At 40.1% G+C, this 24772-nt stretch overlaps 2 protein-coding genes across 2 annotated transcripts in view; one reads left to right on the top strand and one right to left on the bottom strand.

Annotated features, from left to right (window-relative positions):
• Positions 1-3642: 3642 nt before the first annotated feature.
• Positions 3643-24772, bottom strand: part of rpz4 (rapunzel 4) — a 41035-nt gene continuing 19905 nt past the window's right edge. The window contains exon 3 of the transcript XR_013506926.1: positions 3643-3680. The gene's annotated coding sequence lies outside the window, so the exon portion shown is untranslated. The remainder of the gene's footprint in view (positions 3681-24772) is intronic.
• Positions 17116-17802, top strand: LOC144541920 (protein rapunzel-like). The gene has a single exon (XM_078287069.1). The coding sequence runs from the start codon at positions 17116-17118 to the stop codon at positions 17800-17802; it is 687 nt and encodes a 228-aa protein (XP_078143195.1).

Below are 24772 nucleotides of genomic sequence, written 5' to 3'. Positions count from 1 at the left end.
CACACACACACACACACACACACACACACACACAGCCTCTCCCTATTCTCTCCCACTCTCCGTTTAAGCTATTAACTCTTCCAAGAGCTTGAATTTTGCACTCACCTCGATTCTTGCTGCTTTTGTTTTGTTTTGCACGGTCTATGGCAGTAATTTTTGTTGGCAGGTGAGCTTTGTTCATCTTCCACCTGAATGCGCGCTGCAATGACGTAAGTTATCACGACACCGAATGCGACAATTGGTCCAAATCACAAGCGGTCTGTTGATTTGACCATTTCATGCGGAAAAGTTGTGGCAATTTTGCAAAACTGCAAGCTCTCGCAAATATTGCGGAGATTTCTTGAATTTGCATTAATTATTGCAAAATCGCAAGTTCCTGGAGGGACTAGATTACCACCAAAATCAGTCAGCAGCATCTATGGTCCTACACTCTTTAAATTTTGTTTATAGATTGTTGATATCTACTGTAGTTTTGAAGATGTTAACTCTTAAAGTTGGAGGTGTAGCCTATAAGCTAAATTGTTATAACTTTGTGATAGATGGTCCAATCATCATAAAACATGGACAACATGTTCACATATAACGAATGAACATGTGTGCAAAGCCATTCAAATACTGACCAATAGGGGGCGCCACAACGTCCAGAAAACTATATCTTCTAATCCAATAGGTGAAATTGCACGAAATTCGCTATACATGCTCTAGGACCATGTCCTAGTCAAAATCTGAAGTTTGGTCATCATAAGGGAAAGTGGGCGTGGCCTATCACATTTTAGCTTAACAACTAGATTAGCCCTGAAGGAAAAATTGTATTATTTGGCAAAATAAAAATAGTTAGGACATACAACCAATACAATTGGGAAGATTAACCCTGGAGTCTCATTGTGTGATTATTGAATGGCTTTTTATTACATTTGACTTAATGGGTCCTTCGAGGATTGGGGAATTTTGGGGATATACCCTTGCTGTCGGCCCGACAGCATCCTAGTTTAAAAAATGGTATGCACCTATCACCTTAAAGGGTGAGGTCATTAAGTAGACTGATTTATCATGAAGCTTGAGTTCACTTCATTCAGTCCATTGTAACATTTCAGGTTTGGTTTTTGAGATATCAGAAGCAGAGGTTAATAGTATTTGTCAGTGCAAGTGAACACAGCTGTCAAACCATAAGGGCCTACAATTTTGGGATGTGCAGCATATCAGATTTTTCCAGAGAAATGTTTTGATTTGCACTGACATTAACAACAACAAACACAAGCATAATCTATCTCCACTATCTCAGAAACCAAAACCAAAACACTGATGTAAGGGATTTTTGGCTTGACTGTAACAGGACGCTGAGTCGAGGATAAATAATACTGATGCCTTTCAGCACATTATTCCATAAACGTGTTCAGGACTTGTCTAAAACGGGTGAACTAAGAGTTGCTGGTAAAAGTAAAAAAACGGGTAATAAATCACTGTCAGACACTACTGAGCACTGAGCTTCAGGAAAGCAGAAGAAAGGCACATATTTAATTGGGGATTCGATCCGCCATCTAGTGGAGATTTTTTTTATTACACAAGTGACCGTGGAGTACGTGTGGAAAAACGGCACAGCCTCTAGCCCTCTATCTCCGCTCCGCCCCGTACTGGCAGCAGACGGTTAGCACAGCCTGAGCACCACGGACAGAGACAGACAGCACTGCCCCGCCTGCCTGCTGCCACTGAGCCGCCAGAGCTGCATCCTGTCCCCGCTGATGAGGAAGCCCAGCTCAGACCAACCACCTGCAACATGATCTCTTAAAAAGTCGTGAAATGAGTATGGTACACCTACACCTGTGCTTAGAAGTTTTGCAAATATGTGATATATTTAGGCTAAGTATTTCCCTTTCCAAGTAATGCCTACTCTGAACACGCCCACTATTTTGTCGGATTTGTCCTCTTTAGTAGGAGCCTACAATAATTATTGTTGGACTTTGTGACCAAACATGTAAAATGGCTATATTGTTTTTAAAATACACAAACAGTTGAAACATAGAGTTAACATTAGTAAAAAGGGCGGATGACAGTATTGCACCACTCTTTCTTAATCTTTTTTTAAAATTAAATTATAGGCTAATAATATTAAATTTAATAATAATATTACATTTTTTTTTTTTTTTTTTACATATAGCCTACGTTTCTTCTTTTGCAGCAGTTACAGTAGCCTACATGATAAGAGCTGTCCAGCCATCAAACACAGCTAAGTTCAGCAACAATACTTGATGGATTTCATTCTTCACTGATTAAAGTCTCTTGAACTTTCTTTAGGATGGGAGTGAATTATATTTCGTTTGCTCAAATCTGAGCCCAGTCCAAATATGTTCAGCATTTGCACCTCAAAATGCAAGAAGACATATAATGAAATTACCAAAAGGAAAAAAAAACTAAATAGCATCATACACTGGTTGAAGTGTCTTGACTTCGGTATTTTACAGATCCGATCGTAGGACGCTGCTTACCTTAGTATCCCTAGAAGAAAGAAAACATCGGCGGGCAGCAGAGTTTTCCTATAGCTCCGCATCTTTGGAACCAACTTCTTCAACTTGCAATTGCGGAAGCTATGGAAACCTTCAAATCCAAACCCAAAACCTATTTCTTTTCACTGTCATACAACCAGCCCTATAGCACCGTCTAGCTCGGGACCGACACAGTCTCTTCTTCTACCTTACAGCATTAATAGAAATATACTGTTGGAAACAGTGTGTGCAGGCCTACAAAACATTCAGCACCACGGCCAGCGCCCGCTTCACGAGAGGAAGACGCAGCCCTGCCATCACCTCGACGAAGCCAAAAGGGAAAATTATTTACTTCTGCCGCCTTAGCAACGGTGTAGGTGCCTACGGCGGTGCGAGCGCATGGTTCTGCGTCAGTGATTGTGCACGTAGACCATCGAAACACTAGATGGTAGTGGCGTGCTTTGTTAACACGGATGTAATTAGGCTACAGTCCATCTCTCCCTCCTCCAGGCTCCACTTCCCCGACCTGGCTCCCTCTCTCTTCCTTCTCACACTGCCAGCCCTGGTCAAGCCCTGACTACTTCATTCTTTCATTTTCTACTTAAAATAAAGTACCCAAGCGAGTTTTTATTTACTTAGGCTGCCTTGTGTCCCTGAGGGCATTTTGCCCGCTGGTGCTACCTATACAGACAGGTCATGTTATGCTAATCAAAATCAAAATCTTTTGAAAAACAAATGCCCAAAACAAAATGTAAAATGTATGGTCACACTTTATTTGGATAGTCCAATGTTGATGTACTCAACTTACTATTAAGTTACTATAATGTGTCACTAGAAAGTCTACAAGTTTCAAATCAAGGCTATAGATAATTTAATGTCTGGACTAGGGTTGGGATTAATGTTAGAATTAGGGTCAGGGTTAGGGTTAGGGTTAGGGTCAGGCTAAGGTCAGGGTTAGGGTTACATAGTCTGTGGACATGCACCAAAAGGCAAGTGACACTTTGTTTAGCATCTACTTCTTGTCACCTGATAGTTGAGTATCAACATTGGACTTGAGGAATGGTCTAAATGTAGAATTTCTCCTGTAGGCTAAAACATGAAGGAAACAATCACCCTATAAATACTCTATAAAAGTAAAAAGACTGTGGACTCAAGTGTTTTGAGACACAAGATTCCAGTTTCTGTTGCACAACACCACAGCTTAATATTTAACAAGAATACGTGCTATAGGCATTTGTGGGCACTCTTGCTATCTTCACACCATCTGTAATTCTTGTCATGCCCCTCCGGTGGGTGGGTAAAATTTCATGGAATGGGTACCAGTTCAGCGGCAAAGTCACAAAAAAGCAGAAAGAGGAATGGCCACAAATGTTGATTGAAGTGCTGTCTTGTGTGCTTTCGCTTTCTGCTGTTGAATGGGAATACACTGCCATGCAAGCTGTATTGAAACCTGAACCTATGTTCAAATGAAACTATTCATAATGTATAGCACCTATAACAACTGCCAACTGAATATAAGAAGTGAGGTCAAAATAAGGAAGACACAAAAGATGAAGACTTCCCTCACTGTCTCTCTTGTGGTCTGGAGTGCTTTTCTAGCATGGTTTTGGTCTATGTGTCTTAAAGAGGGTGAGGACTGCTTAACACTATGAATATATCATAAAAACATAACAGCTGAGCTCCAACATTTTTGGTCAGTGAGATAATTGTATTTCACCACTTGTTGACTCTTTGTTGCGGTACAGAAACACGTGGTATAATATGGTGACTTGCCTCATAATTGGCACTCTCAGTGTGCTCCTATCATTGAGCTTTGAACTTTTGGCATATTTGAAAAATTTCAATCTGGTTTTTGTGCACAACATAGTACAGAATCAGCCCTGTTGAAGGTAACAAATGACCTCCCTACAGCTGATGCAGGTGATTGCTCTATCCTGATCCTCTTAGATCTCAGTGCAGCCTTTAATACTGTTGATCACACAAACCTTATCGACCGCTTAAGGCAGTGGGTAGGCCTTTCTGGGTCAGCTCTCAATTGGCTCCACTTTTATTTCTAATAGGAGTTTCACTGTCTCTGTAGGCAACTCATTCTCCACCCCTGCCTGTACTTGTGGGGTTCCCCAAGGTTCAATTTTAAGCCCCCTTTTGTTTTCTCTATACATGCTTCCACTAGGTAAAATTATTTAGAAATACAGCATATCCTTTCATTGTTATGCTGACGATTCACAGCTCTACCTCCCGCTCAAACCTGATAATCAGGCTGAGCTACATACACTGAGTGCCTAGAGGACGTTCAATCCTGGATGGCACAGAACTTCCTCCAACTGAACGAAAATAAGACTGAGGTTTTATTGTTTTCTCCCCCCCCCCCCCCCCCCCCCCCCCCCCCCCGCCTCCACTACTACCATTACCCAAAGCCTGGATAAGTTATCCAACTATGTTAAACCACATGTCAAAAACCTAGGGGTGATACTTGAAGGCACACAGTTGTGAAATCTAGCTTCTTCCAACTTAGGGTTATTTCCAAAATCAGGCCTTTTCTGTCCTTCTCAGACCTAGAAAAAGTAGTCGTCAAATTCACTCCTGGAACGGTGTACCGGTGCGTTGCGGCCCAGTGACCACCTGGATATAGCCTAGATTTGTTTCCTCTGTCAAGAGACTCGGGCTAGTGAGATCCAATATGGCATTATCAGTGTATGACGCTGAATGTGGCGCCCATAGGCGAGAGCCCATCTCTTAGTCAGAGACACCCTCTAGAGGCCATCTCACGAAGCGACATCTCACTAAGCGTTACCTGACTGACTGACTGGCTGACAGTTGACTGACTGACTGAATGCATGACCTGAAGTTGCCGTGTGATGCCCTCGGCTGCGCCGTGGGAAAAAGAGACCACATCACACCAATCCTGGCTTTACTACACTGTCCATTTCAGGATTCAATTCAAAATCCTCCTGTTTGGTTTTAAAGCGCTGCATGGTCTCGCCCCTGGCTACATTTCTGAACTCCTCCTGACCCCCCACACCACTGTTAGGCCCCTTAGGCCCACTGACAAAGGTTTGCTAGCCATTCCACCATCTCGACTAAAGAAATCTGGCGACAGGGCCTTTTCTATAGCAGGTCCTAAACTGTGGAATAGTCTCCCGAAAAAAAAGTAGATCTGCTGATTCGGTTGGCACATTTAAGAATCGTCTTAAAACCCACTTTTACTCGCTAGCTTTTTGTCCTGATTGATCAGGTGTCTGTGGATGTATGTATACTCATGGCTGTGTGCGTATCTGTGTGTGAGGCCGTGTATATGTCTACTTATTTTATTTTTCTGCTCTTATGTGTTTTTATGCTTCTTGTATTTTTATTGTTGTCTTGTTTTATTCCTTGCATTTTTATTCTTTTTTTAAATTTTTTTATAACCAATCTCTGTAAAGCACTTTGGTACAAACTTGTTTTGTTTTTTAAAGCGCTGTATAAATAAACTTGAACTTGAACTTGAACTTGATAAATTGAAGACAATAACATATATTGCCTCCTATCCTGAGCTTTGAACTTTTGGCAGGGGGTGGACTTAAAATCCGCTCAGTAAGTATTTAGCATTTTATGGCCGTTTCAAGGACTAATCTAACATGATTAGCATTTTATGGTAGTTTTGTGAAATCAGCTAACACGATAAGCGTTTTATGCCAGTTTCAGGGAATAAGCCAACATGATAAACCAATGATTTTTGAGGAAACTGTGGTTCTTTGCACACCTATACAGAGAGACAGGTGCGTAGGAGAGGACTGGGAAGTCGGCGGAACACAGAAAGCGTTCTATAGCAATACTGCTGGTAGGGGATGGAGGAAAGCTGTAGCATCTTGGGTTCCATTTCTTCTCTTAAGGCATCCTGGTGGCTCAGTAGTGCACCCCACACAACATCCTAGGTGCAAATCCGACCCAGGACCTTGTCACATGTGAGCACTTCTCCCATCTTTCCTGTCTCTCTATACTGCAAAGCAGAGAAAGCAGAAATCCTAAAAAATAATCTTTAGAAAAACATTGTTCTTTATTCTCTTCAAGCTCACACAGGAGCGTCGTCCTATGTTGTCAAAGCAAGAGAAGCTGGTCCTGATCAAGATGATTACTGAAACAAAAGAGATGGGGAACAGATACAGGAAGCCATCCAAATGTATTCAGTGCAGTTGAATGCATTATAATTTCACATTAAGCATGTATTTTAAGCTTATACGGACACCAAATTCTCCACTTCAAAGTCATGCTTTGAAAGTAGAGCTTCACAGATAAATGTAATGCAGTATAAATCCCTTCTTTTTCTTAAAGAGGACTGGTACTACCCGCCTTAGAATCTCATACGTATGAGGAAAAAATTCCAAGAAAAAACCTTAATAGGAAAACAAAACAATGGAAGAAACCTTGAGCAAATTAAGATAAATCAGAGGCTGTTATATTTAGCCCACCAAATGCATTTTCCCTTATCCATGACAATCTCGGCAATCAAAGTAATATCAAATCAGCTGCCATTTTTGATTCTGGGTTGAATTGCGAAAACAAAGGGTTGATCAGTGTTGTTTTTATCAATTAATAAACATCTCCATAAGTATGTCTTTTCTATGGTTTTTTGACACAGAGAGAGTTATTCAAGCTTTTATTTCATCTCACACTGACTATTCTAAGTCTCTGTATTCTGGTCTCAATCAAAAAACTCTCTACTGTCTGCAGCTAGTTCAGAACGCAGCAGCCAGGTGTTTGACTACAATTGAAAAGAAAGATCATATAACCCCCATTTTAACAAACCTGCATTGGCTGATGTTGCAGAGCCTCTCTTCCTGTGAACAAAAGTGTAACCTTAGATTTACAAACAAAGCTTTTCTGACTGTCCCCATTCTCGACTCAAGTGAAAAGGTGTTCAAGCATTTGCAGTCAGGGCCTCTAAACTTCTAAACTTTGGAAGAGTCTTCCAGTTGAAATATGAATGTCTGAATCTCTCTTCTTTTAAGTCACAACGGGAAACATTTTTACAAACTTTGTTTCAATCAGGAGAGACTAGGGTGAATGCTCAAATGAAAAACTTTATTCATGACATGAAACATGATGGAAACTTTGGCATAAGCTCCATGGAGGAACTCGGACTCCCATTCGTGAAGTTAGGAGTACATCCGGAGTGGACATAGGAATTAGGATGTCCCCCTGGGGAGTTCCTCTGGAGCCTGGACATTGGTGGTGATGGGGTGGAGGAGGGACGAAGGTAAGCACAGCGACTGGAATGACAGCAGCATACGGCATAGATCTGAGAGAAGGGCAATAGCATAGTAAGTGACGTGTATACTCCCCTCACTTAGACGATTGACTCTTTGAAAAAGAGAGGGAAGTGATGGCTAATTCTGATTGGGTAAAGAGAAAGCATGAATGAATGAATGATAAGTAGTCTTCCTGAGTGAAATTGTGTAATACTTCACTTAGCTTCTTAAAATTTCTTGTGCACCAGTTTTGTTGATTGTTCTGTTTTTGTTTTTATACCATGTACAGCACTTTCAAAAGCACGTTTTTAAAAGTGATATATAAATAAACATTAATATTATTATTTTTGTTTGTAACTAGGTTGGAAAACAGACATTGAACACATGTTTGCGCAGTGTTTGAAAGGCAGAGGTTGTGCAAGACAAAAAGACAAAAAACTAGTTATGTTTTCCAAGGACCTGATGTGATAACATTGATGAAATTCCAGAGAAGAGAATTACTTTGGCACATAGTCAGGGCCAGATAAGCTTGTTGGATGTTGCACAGAAATTGGCGTGTAAGCAGGAGCAAGAGGACATCAGTAACATGGGTAAATAAGGGGACACAGAGGTGCAGAGCATTTGAGGACAGAGATTGCAGGTTAAGGACTTTACCATTTCAGACGGTGTTTTCACAAATTCCATTTCCTGTGATGGCTCCCTGTTTAGTCAGTGAGGCAGAAGCCTAAATCATAACATTTTCATTATCTGATGTTTACACCAGTCAAGAGTTTTCTTAAGTGGTAGACTTTTTCAAACATGTATGGAAAAGGAACTAATTTTTTGCCCCATGTGATCCATGTAGAACAGAACAGGGTTTTACTTTAAGCTGTTTGCTTTGGGTCAACTTTTTGAACATATTTCCCTGAAGACATCCAAGACAAATTTCATGCAAAAAAGAAATAATAACATTTCAAAGGTTATGAAGATGATATTTTAGTCAGAAACTATCCAATAAAGTATAAGAGGGTAAGAATTTTCTTTTCTCTTAACAATCCACTCACTCTCCATTGACAAGCAGCATCAATCATAATAATCAATATAAATATTGGCTTACCTAAAAATGATCTTTCAATCAACATTATACTCTTTAATGTTTCAGTCCATTTTGCTAACCTTTGGGTTGTTGTCATCCCCCTCTTGCTCTGTAACTTGTCTGGGCTCTTGCTCAATAACTTGACCGTGACATTATATTTGTGACTGAATAATTTCATTGCACATCACAAACCTCCTTAACACAATTGTTTGAACAGTGTTTTCACCTTTATTTATTCAGGGGAGTTTCACTGAGAGCAATGCTCTCTTTTTCAGGAACACCCTGATTACATTCACACCTGGAAGCTGACCAGTACAACCACAGTCTGATCTGCTGGCCACTGAGCAGCTCCACTGGAGCGGTTGCGGTTAAGGGCCTTGCTCAAGGGCACCTCAGTGGTGGTAATGAGAGAGGGGCAAGCGCTGCTTTTCACTTTCCCCACCCAGATTTATCCTGCCGGTCCAGGGGATTGAACCGATGACCTTCCGGTCACAAGCTCGCTTCTCTAACCTTTAGGCCACCACTGCCCTATATGACTCAAAACTAGTTACGTTTTTCAGGGAGCACCACACCTGACTGTGATAGCATTTATGAAGTTCCAGAGAAGATAATTTCCTTGGCACATAGTCAGTGCCAAATAAGCTTGTTGGTTGTTGCACAGAAATTGGCATACACGCAGGAGTAATAAAGGATAGCAGTACCTGGCTTAAACAATACCATTTATGACACATAGTCAGTGCCAGATAAGCTTGTTGGGTGCAGTAACCTGGGTAAATAGGGGGACAAAGGTGCAGAGTGAACACATGGTATCTGAGGACAGAGATTAGTGAAGTTAAGTCAAGCAGTTTACCGTTTCAGAAGGTTTTTTCACAAAGTCCATTTCCAGTCATGGCCCTCTATTTAGTCAGTGAGGAAGATGGAGCAAATTATTTGCACCATTTGATCCATGTAGAACAGAAACAAGGTTTTACTTTAAGATGTTCAATTTGGGTGAACTTTTTGAATTTATTTCCCTGAAAATACCCAAGACAAATTCCATGCAACACAGAAAAAATACAATTTTATTTGGAATAACAAGTTATGATGATGGCATTTTAGACTAGTCATAAAGAAAATTATCCAAAAAAGCATAAAAGTGACATTTTGTGGGGGGACAAAATTAATGGTATTTCCATTGAGAGTGAATTAAGTCAGAATTGAGGGCTATGTTGAAATGACGGGTGGCAGTACAGTATCCCTGCATGACTGACAAATCTTTTTGTTTCCATGTCATGTTTTTCTGCATTCTTGAGGTCACCTGATGGGCCAGGCTCAATGCAGGGCTGCGTGGCTAAATCATATTCATGGAAGAGTAATCCTGGTCAGATTAAAAGCATCTCTTTGATGCTTTGTGCTCACCAGCTTTGTGTGGGCAGCCTCTTTAACCCACCTGGTCATAGACAGAAACTAGCCTAGTCAGATGGTGGACAGAGTTGAAGTATCAGAAAACATTATACTCTTTAATGTTTCAGTCCATTTTGCTAACCTTTGGGTCGTTGTCATGCCCCTCTTGCTCTGTAACTTGTTTGGGCTCTTGCTCAATAACTTGACCGTGACATTATATTTGTGACTGAATAATTTCATTGCACATCACAAACCTCCTTAACACAATTGTTTGAACAGTGTTTTCACCTTTATTTATTCAGGGGAGTTTCACTGAGAGCAATGCTCTCTTTTTCAGGAACGCCCTGATTACATTCACACCTGGAAGCTGACCAGTACAACCACAGTCTGATCTGCTGGCCACTGAGCAGCTCCACTGGAGCGGTTGCGGTTAAGGGCCTTGCTCAAGGGCACCTCAGTGGTGGTAATGAGAGAGGGGCAAGCGCTGCTTTTCACTTTCCCCACCCAGATTTATCCTGCCGGTCCGGGGGATTGAACCGATGACCTTCCGGTCACAAGCTCGCTTCTCTAACCTTTAGGCCACCACTGCCCTATATGACTCAAAACTAGTTACGTTTTTCAAGGAGCACCACACCTGACTGTGATAGCATTTATGAAGTTCCAGAGAAGGTAATTTCCTTGGCACATAGTCAGTGACAAATAAGCTTGTTGGTTGTTGCACAGAAATTGGCATACACGCAGGAGTAATAAAGGATAGCAGTACCTGGCTTAAACAATACCATTTATGACACATAGTCAGTGCCAGATAAGCTTGTTGGGTGCAGTAACCTGGGTAAATAGGGGGACAAAGGTGCAGAGTGAACACATGGTATCTGAGGACAGAGATTAGTGAAGTTAAGTCAAGCAGTTTACCGTTTCAGAAGGTTTTTTCACAAAGTCCATTTCCAGTCATGGCCCTCTATTTAGTCAGTGAGGAAGATGGAGCAAATTATTTGCACCATTTGATCCATGTAGAACAGAAACAAGGTTTTACTTTAAGATGTTCAATTTGGGTGAACTTTTTGAATTTATTTCCCTGAAAATACCCAAGACAAATTCCATGCAACACAGAAAAAATACAATTTCATTTGGAATAACAAGTTATGATGATGGCATTTTAGACTAGTCATAAAGAAAATTATCCAAAAAAGCATAAAAGTGACATTTTGTGGGGGGACAAAATTAATGGTATTTCCATTGAGAGTGAATTAAGTCAGAATTGAGGGCTATGTTGAAATGACGGGTGGCAGTACAGTATCCCTGCATGGCTGACAAATCTTTTTGTTTCCATGTCATGTTTTTCTGCATTCTTGAGGTCACCTGATGGGCCAGGCTCAATGCAGGGCTGTGTGGCTAAATCATATTCATGGAAGAGTAATCCTGGTCAGATTAAAAGCATCTCTTTGATGCTTTATGCTCACCAGCTTTGTGTGGGCAGCCCCTTTAACCCACCTGGTCATAGACAGAAACTAGCCTAGTCAGATGGTGGACAGAGTTGAAGTATCAGAAAACATTATACTCTTTAATGTTTCAAGAATTTCAGTTAGTTCATGCTTACAACAGGTAAAAGAAAGCAGCCTACTCAGTAGTAGTCCAGCAGGGTATGATGTTATTATCCCCTGTGCCATAATCCAAGGTGAGCATTCATTTAGAGGCTCAATTCAGAGTTTAAGAGAATGATATACTACCATGTAAATGAGTACCATAGCAAGCATCAGGCAATACCATCATAAATCTACAGGAACAAGACAGCGACATTCACCACCTACTCTAGCTTTCAGGGTGAGTCAGTGTAGGCAAGTCAGTGGGGTTATCAACTGGGCACCTTTCCTCTGTTTTTTTTTTGTTTTTGTTTTTTTAATTAAGCTCAGGGCATCTCAAAAAGGCTCAACAGTGTATTCCAGTGTCCCAGAAACACCTCTCTCTTTGCCCAGTCTCAGCAGCCCACTGCGCCACAGTCACTTGCACCTTTTGCTACACAGCAATGCTAGTTTACAATATACAAAGTTACACTCTACATCTGCACCCTACACTGGCCGAAGCAGAGAGCAGATACCTGGCCAGCTCAGTCTGCATATTCACATTGTATCTGCTTAGGCTAACCTAAATCTGGCTGGCCCTGCTGACTTACCTAGTAGCTTCATCTGGATGTCAGGACCCGCTCAGCTGTCCAGCCACCATCACTGTATCTAACCAAGTCACACAATTACACAGAGGCCCTAAGTATTAGGCTACTACCAAACTAATATGTGCAAACAAATTCTGACAAATACACTAATGTACAAGAATGCTACAAGGCTAATTCTAACACAAGGCTACCTCAGTGTTCCTTCTAAACACATGGGCCTGTTTATACGGGCTCTAAGTCTTACTACGCTAATGTAAAAGCGTGCTACCAAGCAATTGTTAAAACAAGGCTAACCCAGTTAGGCTATCTACCTAAGTTACTTTGTGCCCCAAATAGCATGCTTCCTCCTCATCCACAACCACTCACTAGCTCACATGGCTGCTTCTGACATATTCTTAACTGCCTGCTTTAAGCTCCATCCACGGATGCCTAATTTACTTAGAAGTGCAAACGCTGATCTGCCTACAAATCCTCACCTACCGACCTCCAAAGGGCTCATGCAACAGAGTTGTGATTACTTGTATAATTACACTAAATCTGTCATCTTAGTTTAGATACCTGACTGTTTTCTTCTACCTCCATTGACAATGCTGCTGTGTATAAGAGCCCCACCTCCTGCACCCCTCCTCCTCCTAGCCCCCATAAACTTCCTGTTCCTCTTCCCTTTTGCTGTGTTCCCCTATGGGAAAGGTGGGTGTCATTTTTCATAAAATCATAACCCATCTTATAGTTTCTGATAATTTTATATTTTTGTTATCCCTAGTGTGATAAAGTCTGGATGCACCTGTTAGATTTTCTTGTATTGGCCCTGTGGTAAAGTTAGATTTAATGAACTAAAGTTGCTACCTAAAAGCTGTGTTAAGCTAATATTCCCCTTTTTTCCTTAATTAATTTAATTTTGTAGGAACTGGAGTGACAAATATTCACTTAGAGGAACTGTTTTTTACATTTCATGTCTGGTATGTTTACTGTGTTTTATGTCATATTCTTTTTAAGTCTTGAAGTACCGCTGCATGTACGAGTGGCGCCATACCATTGTTTAGGCCACAAGCCCGTTGTGATCTTAGCTTTACCCCCTTTTCTTGTGTTCCCCTATGGGAGAGGAGACAGAGTGACAAATATGCACTTGGATGAACTGTTAACTGTTAGAACAGAAAATAAACAGATGTCAGCTCCAAAGATCTTCCAGGCACAGAATATGTGGTGCTTGTTGGCTGTGGTGGCCTTGTTATGTAGCCTAAGCGTGTTTATGACTTGGATATTTTTGTCTATGGATTCAGATTCATCGTGCCTTCTCTTCATGACGGGCATCATTAACGTCCATTAAAGTCCATCAGTGAATATGTCAATTGCCAATGATCCTCTGAAAGAAAATGGGTGATCTGAGGATCTACACCGACTTTTGCTAGCTCAATGCCAAGACCGTCAAGGATGCTCACCCGCTGCCCCATCAAGCCGACTGTCTTGCCGCTTTGGGAATGCCCTCTTTAGTACCATGGATCTAACATCAGGGTTTTACAACATCCCCCTCCATGAGTCTGACAGGCGGTACACAGCCTTGACAACACCCTTAGGCCTGTATGAGTACAACACGCTCCCCCAGGGCCTGTGCAACAGTCCAGCATCCTTCATGCGTATGATGTTCAGCATTTTCAGTGACCTGAACTTTTCCAGCCTCCTTTGTTGCCTGGATGGCCTGATCGTTTTTCCGCAAGTCTGTGAAGTTCCTGGGCCATGTAGTGGACAGTGGTAGTGTCTCAGTCGACCAGGAGAAGGTGGGAGTCATCTCAAGCTTCAAGAAGAACACTCTTATGAACATCGACATTGGCACTCCATCTCAGCGGAAAGTCAGAGCCTCCCTTGAAATGGTTCTATATTATTATTATTATTATTATTATATTATTATTCCTGAAGTCTCTCCTTTCTGTGACAGCGGGCCAGAAATAGACCGTTAAGGGTGCTGGTGGCTGTAAGAGGGCTGGAACATTCCATGAGCTGACACCACTGGACTGGAATCCTGCCTGTAATTAACAATTTGAGGATCTGAAGAGCGCTCTCCTCAACAGTGTACTGCTGGGCCACCCAGACTTTGACAGGCCTTTCATCCTTTCCACCAGTGCTTCTCTTGATGGTCTGGGTGCAGTCTTATCCCAAATCCATGCTGGTGAAGAGATAGGCCCTACAAGTAAGCAAGGGATGCAGCCACACAGGTAAGACACTGCATAGGTAAGTTTACATAACTTGCTAGAATGTAGTAATTTTGGGAAAATAGGGTCAGGTGAAAAGATAGGGGAGAAACCTTTTCACACAATTATGACAATTATGATGAGACAACAAAACAAATAAGACAAAGACGATGAAGCAGGAAATGGGAGTTCGGCAGGTGGGCCAGAACCCTCGTCCACTGCCAGGTAAAAGACAAGTGTCTGAAATCTCGGAGTGATATGTGTTTGTAGTGCAGGCATGCCAATCCATAACTGACAGTAAACGAGGTGTGGGAGACAAGGGGATAATGAGCACAGTCAAGCTTAGTTTATACCTGACGCAGTCGCTAGGTCACGAGGTTCGTGCGCCACAAATGACGCAATCGCGAACCTGGCGTCAGACCCGTGCTTGGTTGCTTCGCTTGGTCGTTTCGCTTGGTTGCGCACCTCCCAGATTTTGTAACTTGTTGGATGAATGTTGAATGGATGAATTTGAGGGAAGACTTGCTGAGCTGGTATGCTCATACCAGCATTTGTACAAGCCATCATAGAGAGATTACAAAGAGCATCAAATGGCCCAAAACTTCCTGCTTTACAGGGTATTTTCTCTCTACCGACCCCTGTCTTTGTGAGGAATACTGCAATGGAGAATGCGACAAGTATAAAATGCCTTCATGCTCTGTTGAAGTGTGCGCGCCATCCGTGAAAGCACCCAGGCGAAAGTATAACCAAGCCTTCAGTCTATCTTCCCTCTGCGTTGCCAGTGCTTTAAGTCTATCAGCCCAGTTTAACTCTGATACCACTGTCCTATGGGAAAAACACCAGCTCAGTCAACCATGTCACCCATGATTCTTTCCCTACTGAACTGCATTGAAGAGTTTCTGTGTTCAGTTGTTGCTGCTAGCGTCTCCCATGCATGTAACTACTCTATTGTGTCAACACGCCTTAGTCGAGTGCTACTATCACTGCTGCTCCGGAGCTATCACTTCCCTCCATAGAAACACATAGAAGGGAGGTTGGTGCTGAAAGGCTCAAGTGCTGAATGTAAGTTTGTCATGCTCAAGAAGAGATAGCTGTTAACTCCTTCATTGCTGAAAACTGCAACCAGCCAAGGACAAAAAAATGTCCAGTTCCTGGTTCAGAGACACACTGATCCACATTCAATATTGTACATTTTCTCAAAATGTACTAAGTTATTGCAGCAAGTGGTTTCAGTATACGCAAAATCAAATGCATTTCTGGCATTATGTGAAATAATAAACCATTCACCAGCACTGAATACATAGATGCTTCCTGTATGTGATCCACATCTTTTTTGTTTCAGCAATCATCTCGATCAGGATCAATGTCCCTTACTCACTTTGCCCACATAGGACAAGGCTCTTGTGCGAGCCTGAAGAAAAGAAATTTAGCCAAAGATGCTGCAACTCTCCTCCATCACTTACCAGCAGTGTTGCTACAGACTGCGATCATAATCATTGGTTCATCATGTTGACGTATTCCCTGAATCTTACCTAAAATGCTTATCATTTGAGCTTATTCCATGGCACTGCCATAAAATGTTTATCTTGTTAGATCATTCCCTGAAACTGCCATAAAACTGATTCTCTGTGGTTATCAAAACACCCACAAAACTATTCTCACCATAAAGAACTGAAATAATCGACTTACAATGAATTCATAGCTACTGTTGAGCTATGAACTCATTGTTAGTTGCTCTCCAGAAGAGTATCAGCTGATTGGCAGCAAAATGAAAACTATATCATTGAGTTGATTTTGCTTTTAGTCTTTGTGCTGTTTATTGAACAGCTGAGTAGTGATGTCAGCTGCATGACAGCTGTCAATCAATTTATTCAAGCCTGCCCCTCAGACTGCAACAATGGATATTTGTTCAGTATAACTTTTTAATGGTTGTCCAATTAGTTCTTCAGACACCACTCGGGTTCTGATTCTGATCAAACACACTCAGGCCTAAACTTCACAATACAAAACAGTACGCTCTTGTCATTCAAATGATTCCTTGAATATGCGTAAGTATGAGTATGTGTAAGAATTTGTAGAAACTGTGTGTACTGATTTGCTCTAACAACAGAAGGATGTATCTCAGCCAATCAGGCATGGATAAAAGAACCACACATGGGCAACCAATCGGATTCATTAATATTTTTGAGTCACTCCCACGTCCTGCTGTTATAAAGCAAGAGCCGGGGGGTTGTTGTGGTACAAAGTGGGGTGAAGTGGCTGAGATTACTACAACCACAAGGAAATACACGGTCTGCTGACTACTTTATACAAGGTAAGACAATTAATTCTACACAAAGTAGTTTACTCCAAGGTTCTTACTTGACTGAGCAGGAAATAGTTTTGAATATCTTGCTTTTACAGTATAATATTTGAATTGTTGTTAGAGCTAAGTTTCTGAATAATAGTGACCATCCACAATCTTTTGCAATCTAGTGCCTGTATGTACATGATAGTTATAAAGCCTTGGTAACTGTGATAACAAAATATGGCTGAATATTTTTCTTTTCCCCTTTTTTTTTTTTAAGTTCCACAGTGAGATTGACTTGCAACAGCCATGGTTGACATTGAGCAGGTCAAACGGGCAGGAAGCGTTGTCCTTGGGGGACTGGAGAAAATGTCCTCTTTTGCTGAAAACATCAATCCACTCTTCGCCATCGTCACTTTCGTGGTGAAGGTGGCAAAGAAGACAGTAGATAAGGACCTGGCAGATGCAGAAAAACAAAACATTGACGAAGCCTTCAGTAACATCTGCACCAAACTGGACAACATCTCTGAGACCAACCAGAAGTTACTGAAGGAGATAAAGCTGAATGAATTGAAGGTGAACTATGGAAGGTCTGAAAATTACATCAAAAATCAGTACAATCATCTCACTGAAATGGTGAAGAAGATCCAGAAGAACCCTGATGACTCCCAAAAGCACACAGAAGACTTCAAGGATCACATCGATAGAGATGAGTTGGAAGATAGTCTAAATGCCTTTTACAAAGGCATCTGTGGGGAGCTGTCTTCCGGAAAACTGCTGGAGCTGTACTTCGATGCCTATGGTGGAGACAAAACCAAGATGGAAACCAAATGCTTCCATCTCATTCATCTCTTCCAAATGGGTCTCATGGTACTGATGGCACACACGGCTGCCACAGAGGATGATGAAGATGAAGTCAAGGAGAAATGGGAAGACAGGGTGAAAGAAATTCAAGTTAAAATAGACGATGTGCTGAAAAAGTGTGTTCAAAACTGAATCTGAAGCACTTCTAAATGTTCAGAAAACTTTAGAGGGTGTAACTTCCTTATTGTTTGAATGAGACAGTAAAAGGTTGTTTGAGCATTAACCTAACATAGGACAAGGTCTAAAAAATAATCAATGGTCTGTAGAAAGCGGTGGTCATTATGTTTATTTTAGTGAAGCATCATTATACTTTAAATGGGGTAAGCAGTTTCTCAATCAGAATTGCAGCACTTATACTCTTTAAATTTGTATTTGTGATGTTTGTTGCCAAAACACTGGCTTTCTTGCATTTAATAAATCTTGTTTCAAACTTGGTGAAGTAATTTATTTCTCAACACAAAATATCTACACAAAAGTTGCCTTACATCCAAGTAGCCTTTTTATAATGACAGCCCAAATAAAAAAAGATGCATTTCAAATTTCTCTTGAGAAATGGAAATTAATATGAAATCTTACTTACACCTCACGCTTGCTTCTCCTTTATTCATCCAGTCAAATTAGTCATATGCTGTACATGCCAGATCATCCTTTCTAATGAAAGCTGTTCTGTAGTGCAAGCTAAAAATTAAGGTGAAACCATCAGACAACGTCCTCCTAAAATATTTGAGAGTTGAGAAAAGGAAATTACTGATTGGGAAAAAAAAAAGAAATAAAACCGAGTCTTGGAAAATAAAATAAAAACAAAAGTCACATCAGAAATCTAAAAACAACCATGGTGGAAAAGGTGGAAGTGTCTAATAAATATTTACTGAGGGGACTTTAAGTCTACCCTCTGCCAAAAATTCAAAATCCAGGATAGCAAGCAATATGTGTTATTGTCTTCAATTTATCACATGATTTCTAACAACAATTGATTAAAGATAATTGTCAAGGAGTGTGGAGCACACTGAAGGTGGCAAAGGTGAAGTAACTCACATAATGTGTTTGTGCCACAACAATGACTCAACAAGTGGGGAAATATATGTATCTCACTGACTAAAAACATCTCTTTTTTTTGTATTGGCTTTATTATTTTTTCCCCATTCTTTTCCATTCTTATTAAAACCTATTTTTATGGACTTACTTTTATGTGATGTCGTCTTTTTATTTTTTTTTATCTTCAAGCGTCTTTTTATTGTCTCTTTATTGTCTTTTTAATCATCTTTTTATCGTCTTGCTATTGCCTTTTTACATCTTTTATCCTTTTATTTTAACTATATCCTAATTTTATCCTAATTTTATCTTACTTTTATTTTATTTGAACCTTACCGTTTATTTTGGTTTTCACCTTATGATTATATCACTATTTACTTGAATGTTACTCTTTTCCACCTCTGTCCTCCTCTGAATTTATTCCCTGTTTATTATAGTTTTATTGCCTTTAAATTCATATTTTGAGTATTCTGCTTTTATTTTGTCTGTCAAAGTACTTTGTAAACTCTGTTTTTGAAGGTGCTATATAAATAAAGTTATTATTATAAAGTTATTATATTCCAGATTCAATTCTTATATGAACAAAATATATTGCAGGTCATCACACAAGCGAAACAAAGAAACAAATGAAATAAATAAGTGAATGCAAGTGAAATAAATACTTAGGTAAGATAAATAAAAAAATTTAAAAAATACCTTACATTACACCCTTTATCCCTCTCCTCAGACCCCCTCCACACACAGACACACATGTGATGAAATCTTGAATGTCTTGTTCTGAAATGAGCATTTGTTCATGATCAAAAGCATAAGACTCTTAAAATTCTGAATGCGCCTTTTAATAGTCAGCTGTTTAGTATATGAGTCATATAAAGTCGCATTTGGGCTCAGTCCGAGATATATGATCCATGGCCCTGTTACAGCACACACACACACCACTCCCTAATCTCTCCCTCAGAAACTCCCCATCAAATTAAAACTAAAACACCACAGAGCTTTTATGGTAAAGATCATAGTATTGCATATTCCCTAGTGATACATATCTACTGTAGAGTCTATCTCACAGGAGTTTGAGCATCACCATGGTACATCGATAATGTAGACTGATGTTTCCGTTTAAGCCATTTATTGCCACCATGCACACATGTAGAGCAATAGGAGATGATGAGGCTTGGGACGGTTATGGTTTTCCATAAATGATAAACAGAAAAACACACAAGAATTACAATATACAAGTAACCCAATGTATAACATCACACAATTAACACAATTAGGTACCTAACAGAACAATGAATATTAGTACTCTAACCAAGGGGGTGAGAGGTAGGCCTACCACTGCTGAAATTAAAGAGTACTACAGAAATATTACATCTAACAATTACACAATAAAAGAAATGCAACATTCTAAATTAGATTATGAGGATTCCTAGAAGTTGCATCTCCTTAATTAAGAACTACAGTTAATAAATCATGTGCATTGCGCACTTGTACAATACTATAAATCTGTAGTCTCAAGGCAAACAGGCAAGGTGACCATTATAACATTTACCAATAAAGATACACTGGTCAAGCATTTGATCACATTCTATCTACATGAATATACAAATAACCATTAAACTACAACAACATATGAAGAAAGTAATAGACTCACTGGTAACACTTTACAATAAGGGTCACTAAGTTAAGGGTTAGTTAATGCTTAATAAGCATTAACTAATGGACTAATGGATGATGTTTGTTGCTGATCTCATTAGAGATGCGCTCACGTCTCCCACTCAACATAATATTGGCCGAAATGAAAGTGATCAAATGTTAAGAAATTTGGCAACAGCCAAAATGTAACACTGCTGAAGTGATGATTTAAGTCTATGCAACCCTCCATCAGCAGAATTGGGTCACTGATGAGACATTGATGGGACACACGTCTGCATCACTGACAATCTACTCTTGTTCAGCAACCCTATTCATATAGGCTTCCAGATAAAGTCCAGCAATTGTACTAGTCAGTCTTGAGACACTTTCAAAACATCTTTTGGTCAACTTGATAGACAAGTCAAAATAACATTACCGTGTCCACACAAGGCATCACTTATTAGGCTGTAAGTACCACGTCTTTTCAAACATTTTGTCTAAATCGTTAGATTGCCCCAACTTTTTATTAAACAGGGATTTTCCTTTTTGTCATTATAGGTAAACCACACTGTAAATTGAGTGATTATCAATTTCTATGTGTGCATTCTGAATGACTGAGAGGCATGCTGAAATTTTCCTGAGGGACCAATGACAGCATCTAAAAGAGAGCATCATACCTAGCAACAGGGTCAACCACACCTCCTCACTAAGATAAAACTTCTTGTCCATTCCTTGCTTATAGTTGCTCTAAGAACTTTCCTAAATCACTCCTAAACTAGAAGTCCTTGCTAGAAAGTTTGAGCTCTCTGAGAGTATTCTCAGAATGTTTGTCAATATGGTCCCTGGCTCATGGTGCATGCGTGGAGGATCGCATATTCTCACAACCTGGTTGGGACATAAACATCAATCCTCATCATGGGCCAGAAAAATCAGACTCGTTCTCTGCTTAGTGATGCATTGGCATATCTAACAGGCCAAAGCAGCTAATGTATCATTACGCACAGCCATTAAGATTAAGATTAATTGATTTATTGATCCCCTAGGGGAAATTCGGGTGTCACAGCAGCGGTGTACAGTACAATGGCGAAACAAAGTACAAGAAATAAGGTAATAACAAATAATAAGGTAAATAAGAATATAAAATAATGCAGAAAAGATATAAGGCAATATAGATAAATATAAACAGTGTGAGTTGAGTCCAGGGATATAGTCGAGTGCTGTAGGAAAGATAAAGGCAATATAGATAAATATAAACTGTGTGAGTTGAGTCCAGGGATATAGTCGAGTGCTGTAGGAAAGATAAAGGCAATATAGATAAATATAACACTATCAAGACTAGGTAGACCTAGTGCAAGCCGGGCCATTGATGTCTGGCCTCCCCTTGGCTTTCGCACCCTAGTATAATAGGTGTTCTGTACTGCCCTCTGCATTGTAGTGATATACTATAAGTGTGGTGGCCTGCAAAAACCCTTCACATGATGAAAATTTGACATTTTTAATTTGTGATATGTGTCTAAAAGTAAAAACTGAGAAAAATGGCTTTAAACATTCCAGCACATTGCCTTTCCTCCAGTGGCGTTCCAAGTTAGTCTACAGGAGAGTGTAAGGAACAAACACACCAGCACTGAAAATAAATTGGTCACTTCCTTACAGCAATCTGAAATCATAGGATTGCCTTACGTGTGTGTCTGTGGATGTGCTTTACACCTATCGGACACTTATCTATCTTTGCTTTAGTGGTGAGAAGGTAAACAGGAAGAAGGCAAAAATAGAATGGAGTAACAAGTGCGGCTATCTATATAGTCAAAGTTAATTTATTGAAATGAAAAGGGATCAGTTATCTGTGCCTTAAAGCTTTTTATTAGTTTTTGCAATAAGTTGTAGTAGTATGTATTGTAGTAGTTGTATCAGTAACAGGGGAATAATGCGAGTGGATCATCTGTCTGTGGACATGACTGATGGATAGCTGACACGACCAAAGCCGCCTGTAGCTTTGTTCATAGTAAGTGACTCTGTCCTACCGCTTGTTAGCTAACACTCATAATGAGTAGGTTACTGTCATTTTGCTGTGTTTGGTGTGTTTGGCAGCCTGTGTTTTTTCCTGGACATTAGCTGTAACGTTAAGTTAGTAACGTTAAGTCCGCTCCTCTCATGCACTGGTGCGGAGGCAGTCAGCAGTCAGCAGTCGGAACGAGGGACAGACTAACTTGTTTTGCTAGCCAACTACCCTTCACAAAACCACAAAAATAAATACTTTCCCTTTTGTTTTCAGAAAATAATTATTCACCATGATGTAATACAGAGATAAAAGTAACAAAATCGCTCAAAATCTCAAAATGCCCACAAAACTTGTTTTTGATCTATTTTGGCTCATTGCCAACAATGTGTAGCGGTGACATCCGATGGGTTCTCCCAGACTGTCACACATATAAGTGGCACTTTGTACAATTTTAATGGTTTCTGCCTGGGAAGTGCATGTAAACAAACATTTTGATATTCAATTCAATTCAACTTTATTGTAACACGAACAGTGCAAACAACGCGATATCACGTATACCACCATAACTGTGTAGGTCTTGACGCCACTTCTCGACTTTCAACAATGAGTAGTCAGTCAGTCAGTTAGCTACTTTCACTCTTCTACAACAACAATCTGGCATGAGCTCTTCTTTGCAGTTTCTCTCACACCATTGAAATATACAGTTGGCCTATTTCAAAGTTGGACTTCACACCCATTGCTCAAGTTGTAACTCAAGATTGGCAGTGAATGAACAACAAAAAGGAGTAGATAGCACGTTGGTCCCTTTTATTTTCTGTGGAACCGCCCTTTAATTCAACTAAGGAAGTACTTTTACTCTGGTCCTTCCCCCCTTGACTTCTTCAAACCAAGTGATGCTCAATCTGTCACGATACATCCTTGCTGTCTATGACCTGGAAACATCTGGAGATGGGAGAGGGAAGGCTGGCATTCCAGATGAGCTACTGAAAATGAAACACCACCTGAAACCAAAACAGACGTTCTTATTAAAATATATACTTACCTGGGCTGTGTTAGTTCACCCCAAAATTCCCTCAAGAACAATTTCATTAATATTATTACAGTCTAAATAAAAAATGATAAAACTGTATGAATGTAAAAATGTATATGTGTGTGTGCACGTACTTTGCCATTTGTGTGTGTGTGCTTTACTCAGTCCATTCTTCATTTGGTTTTGCATTGAACTATTTTGAATCATAGTGATCCTTTAGATGGAAGATGGAAAAGAAATATTGTGCTGCAGCAGCAGGAGCAGAAACGTGAAAATAAACTATTCTATAACTATTCAGTACAAAAGCAGATGGAGGCCACACTCCTTCTCTCCATTAACAGTGCATATCCATTTAGGATGGATATGTAGCTTGCCAGCCATGATAACAACACACTGCAGTGATGTTGTCTCAGTACTTTACTGAGCAATGTTTCCACATTCCTCAAATTTGCCAGGGTTCATGGTGTCTCTGGATGGGGAGTGTTGGACAGGATGTTATCTGTCTCTGTGCCTGCCCTTAGTCCTTCTGAGTGGGTTTCCATGGAATACTTGAGGGGATGGAGGAGTTCCAAAGGGGGAGTGACAAGAGATATACACACATATATATAAATCCCAAGGGAGCTGGTGCTCAAAGGCAGCTGGACTACTGGACAACTGGACTGGACCCCACTGGATGCTGAAGCTTGTAAGGTGAGTTTTTATTGTGCTCCAATTTGTATTTTTTCCTGACAATGAAATGAAAAAAATAAACAATATGAACATTTGTTTGCTCAGATTTTCTCACCATTATGGCAAGCACACTTTGATTAGGAGCAGTGGGAACTTGGAGACCTTTGAGGAACTGGTTTTAAAAGAGCCCTTTATCTCCTTTCGACTTGACTACACCATAAAATGTGTTTTGTACTGAAAAACAGATGAAGTTCATGTCTTAGGTGGAGCTGGTATGGTTCACAGATGTGGTATTGTTGTCTTAGTGTGGTCTCTATAATAGCTCTGTAGGTTGGTTTTGTCCCCTGGGGAATGGAAAATACTGGATGGCAAACATGTTATTAGCAGTATTTCTGTTAAATTACTTGAAAAATAATATTTCCAAGCACAAACAAAATTCCTGTCACTGTTACATTTTTTCTTTAGATTAGAATGTCTTTTGCTCAAATTAAAATAAGTCTCAAATTGAATTCCACCATGTAATTTCAAATTCAAAGTTATAGTTGCACCCTTTTTGTCTGTTAAGCACTGATTGTATCTGACTGAACAGGCACATCTACAGTATATCATACTGCAGTGATAGTCCTTAGGAAGCTCTCATTGATCTCATCACTGCAGCAATTACTGGCAAGCCCAGGTTCTGTGGATGTTCATATAAACCTGTATCTGTTATTTCAAAGCAGATCATTGTAAAACATTGT

Source organism: Centroberyx gerrardi, chromosome 12, assembly GCF_048128805.1.
Source record: "Centroberyx gerrardi isolate f3 chromosome 12, fCenGer3.hap1.cur.20231027, whole genome shotgun sequence".
In the NCBI taxonomy this organism is placed as follows: domain Eukaryota; kingdom Metazoa; phylum Chordata; class Actinopteri; order Beryciformes; family Berycidae; genus Centroberyx; species Centroberyx gerrardi.
The sequence above is the reverse complement of the archived record's forward strand: the minus strand, read 5'-3'. Positions and strand labels throughout refer to the sequence as shown.

Bases quoted from the DNA above. Each gene is read 5' to 3' on its own strand.
- LOC144541920 (XM_078287069.1), top strand. From the start codon at position 17,116: ATGGTTGACATTGAGCAGGTCAAACGGGCAGGAAGCGTTGTCCTTGGG.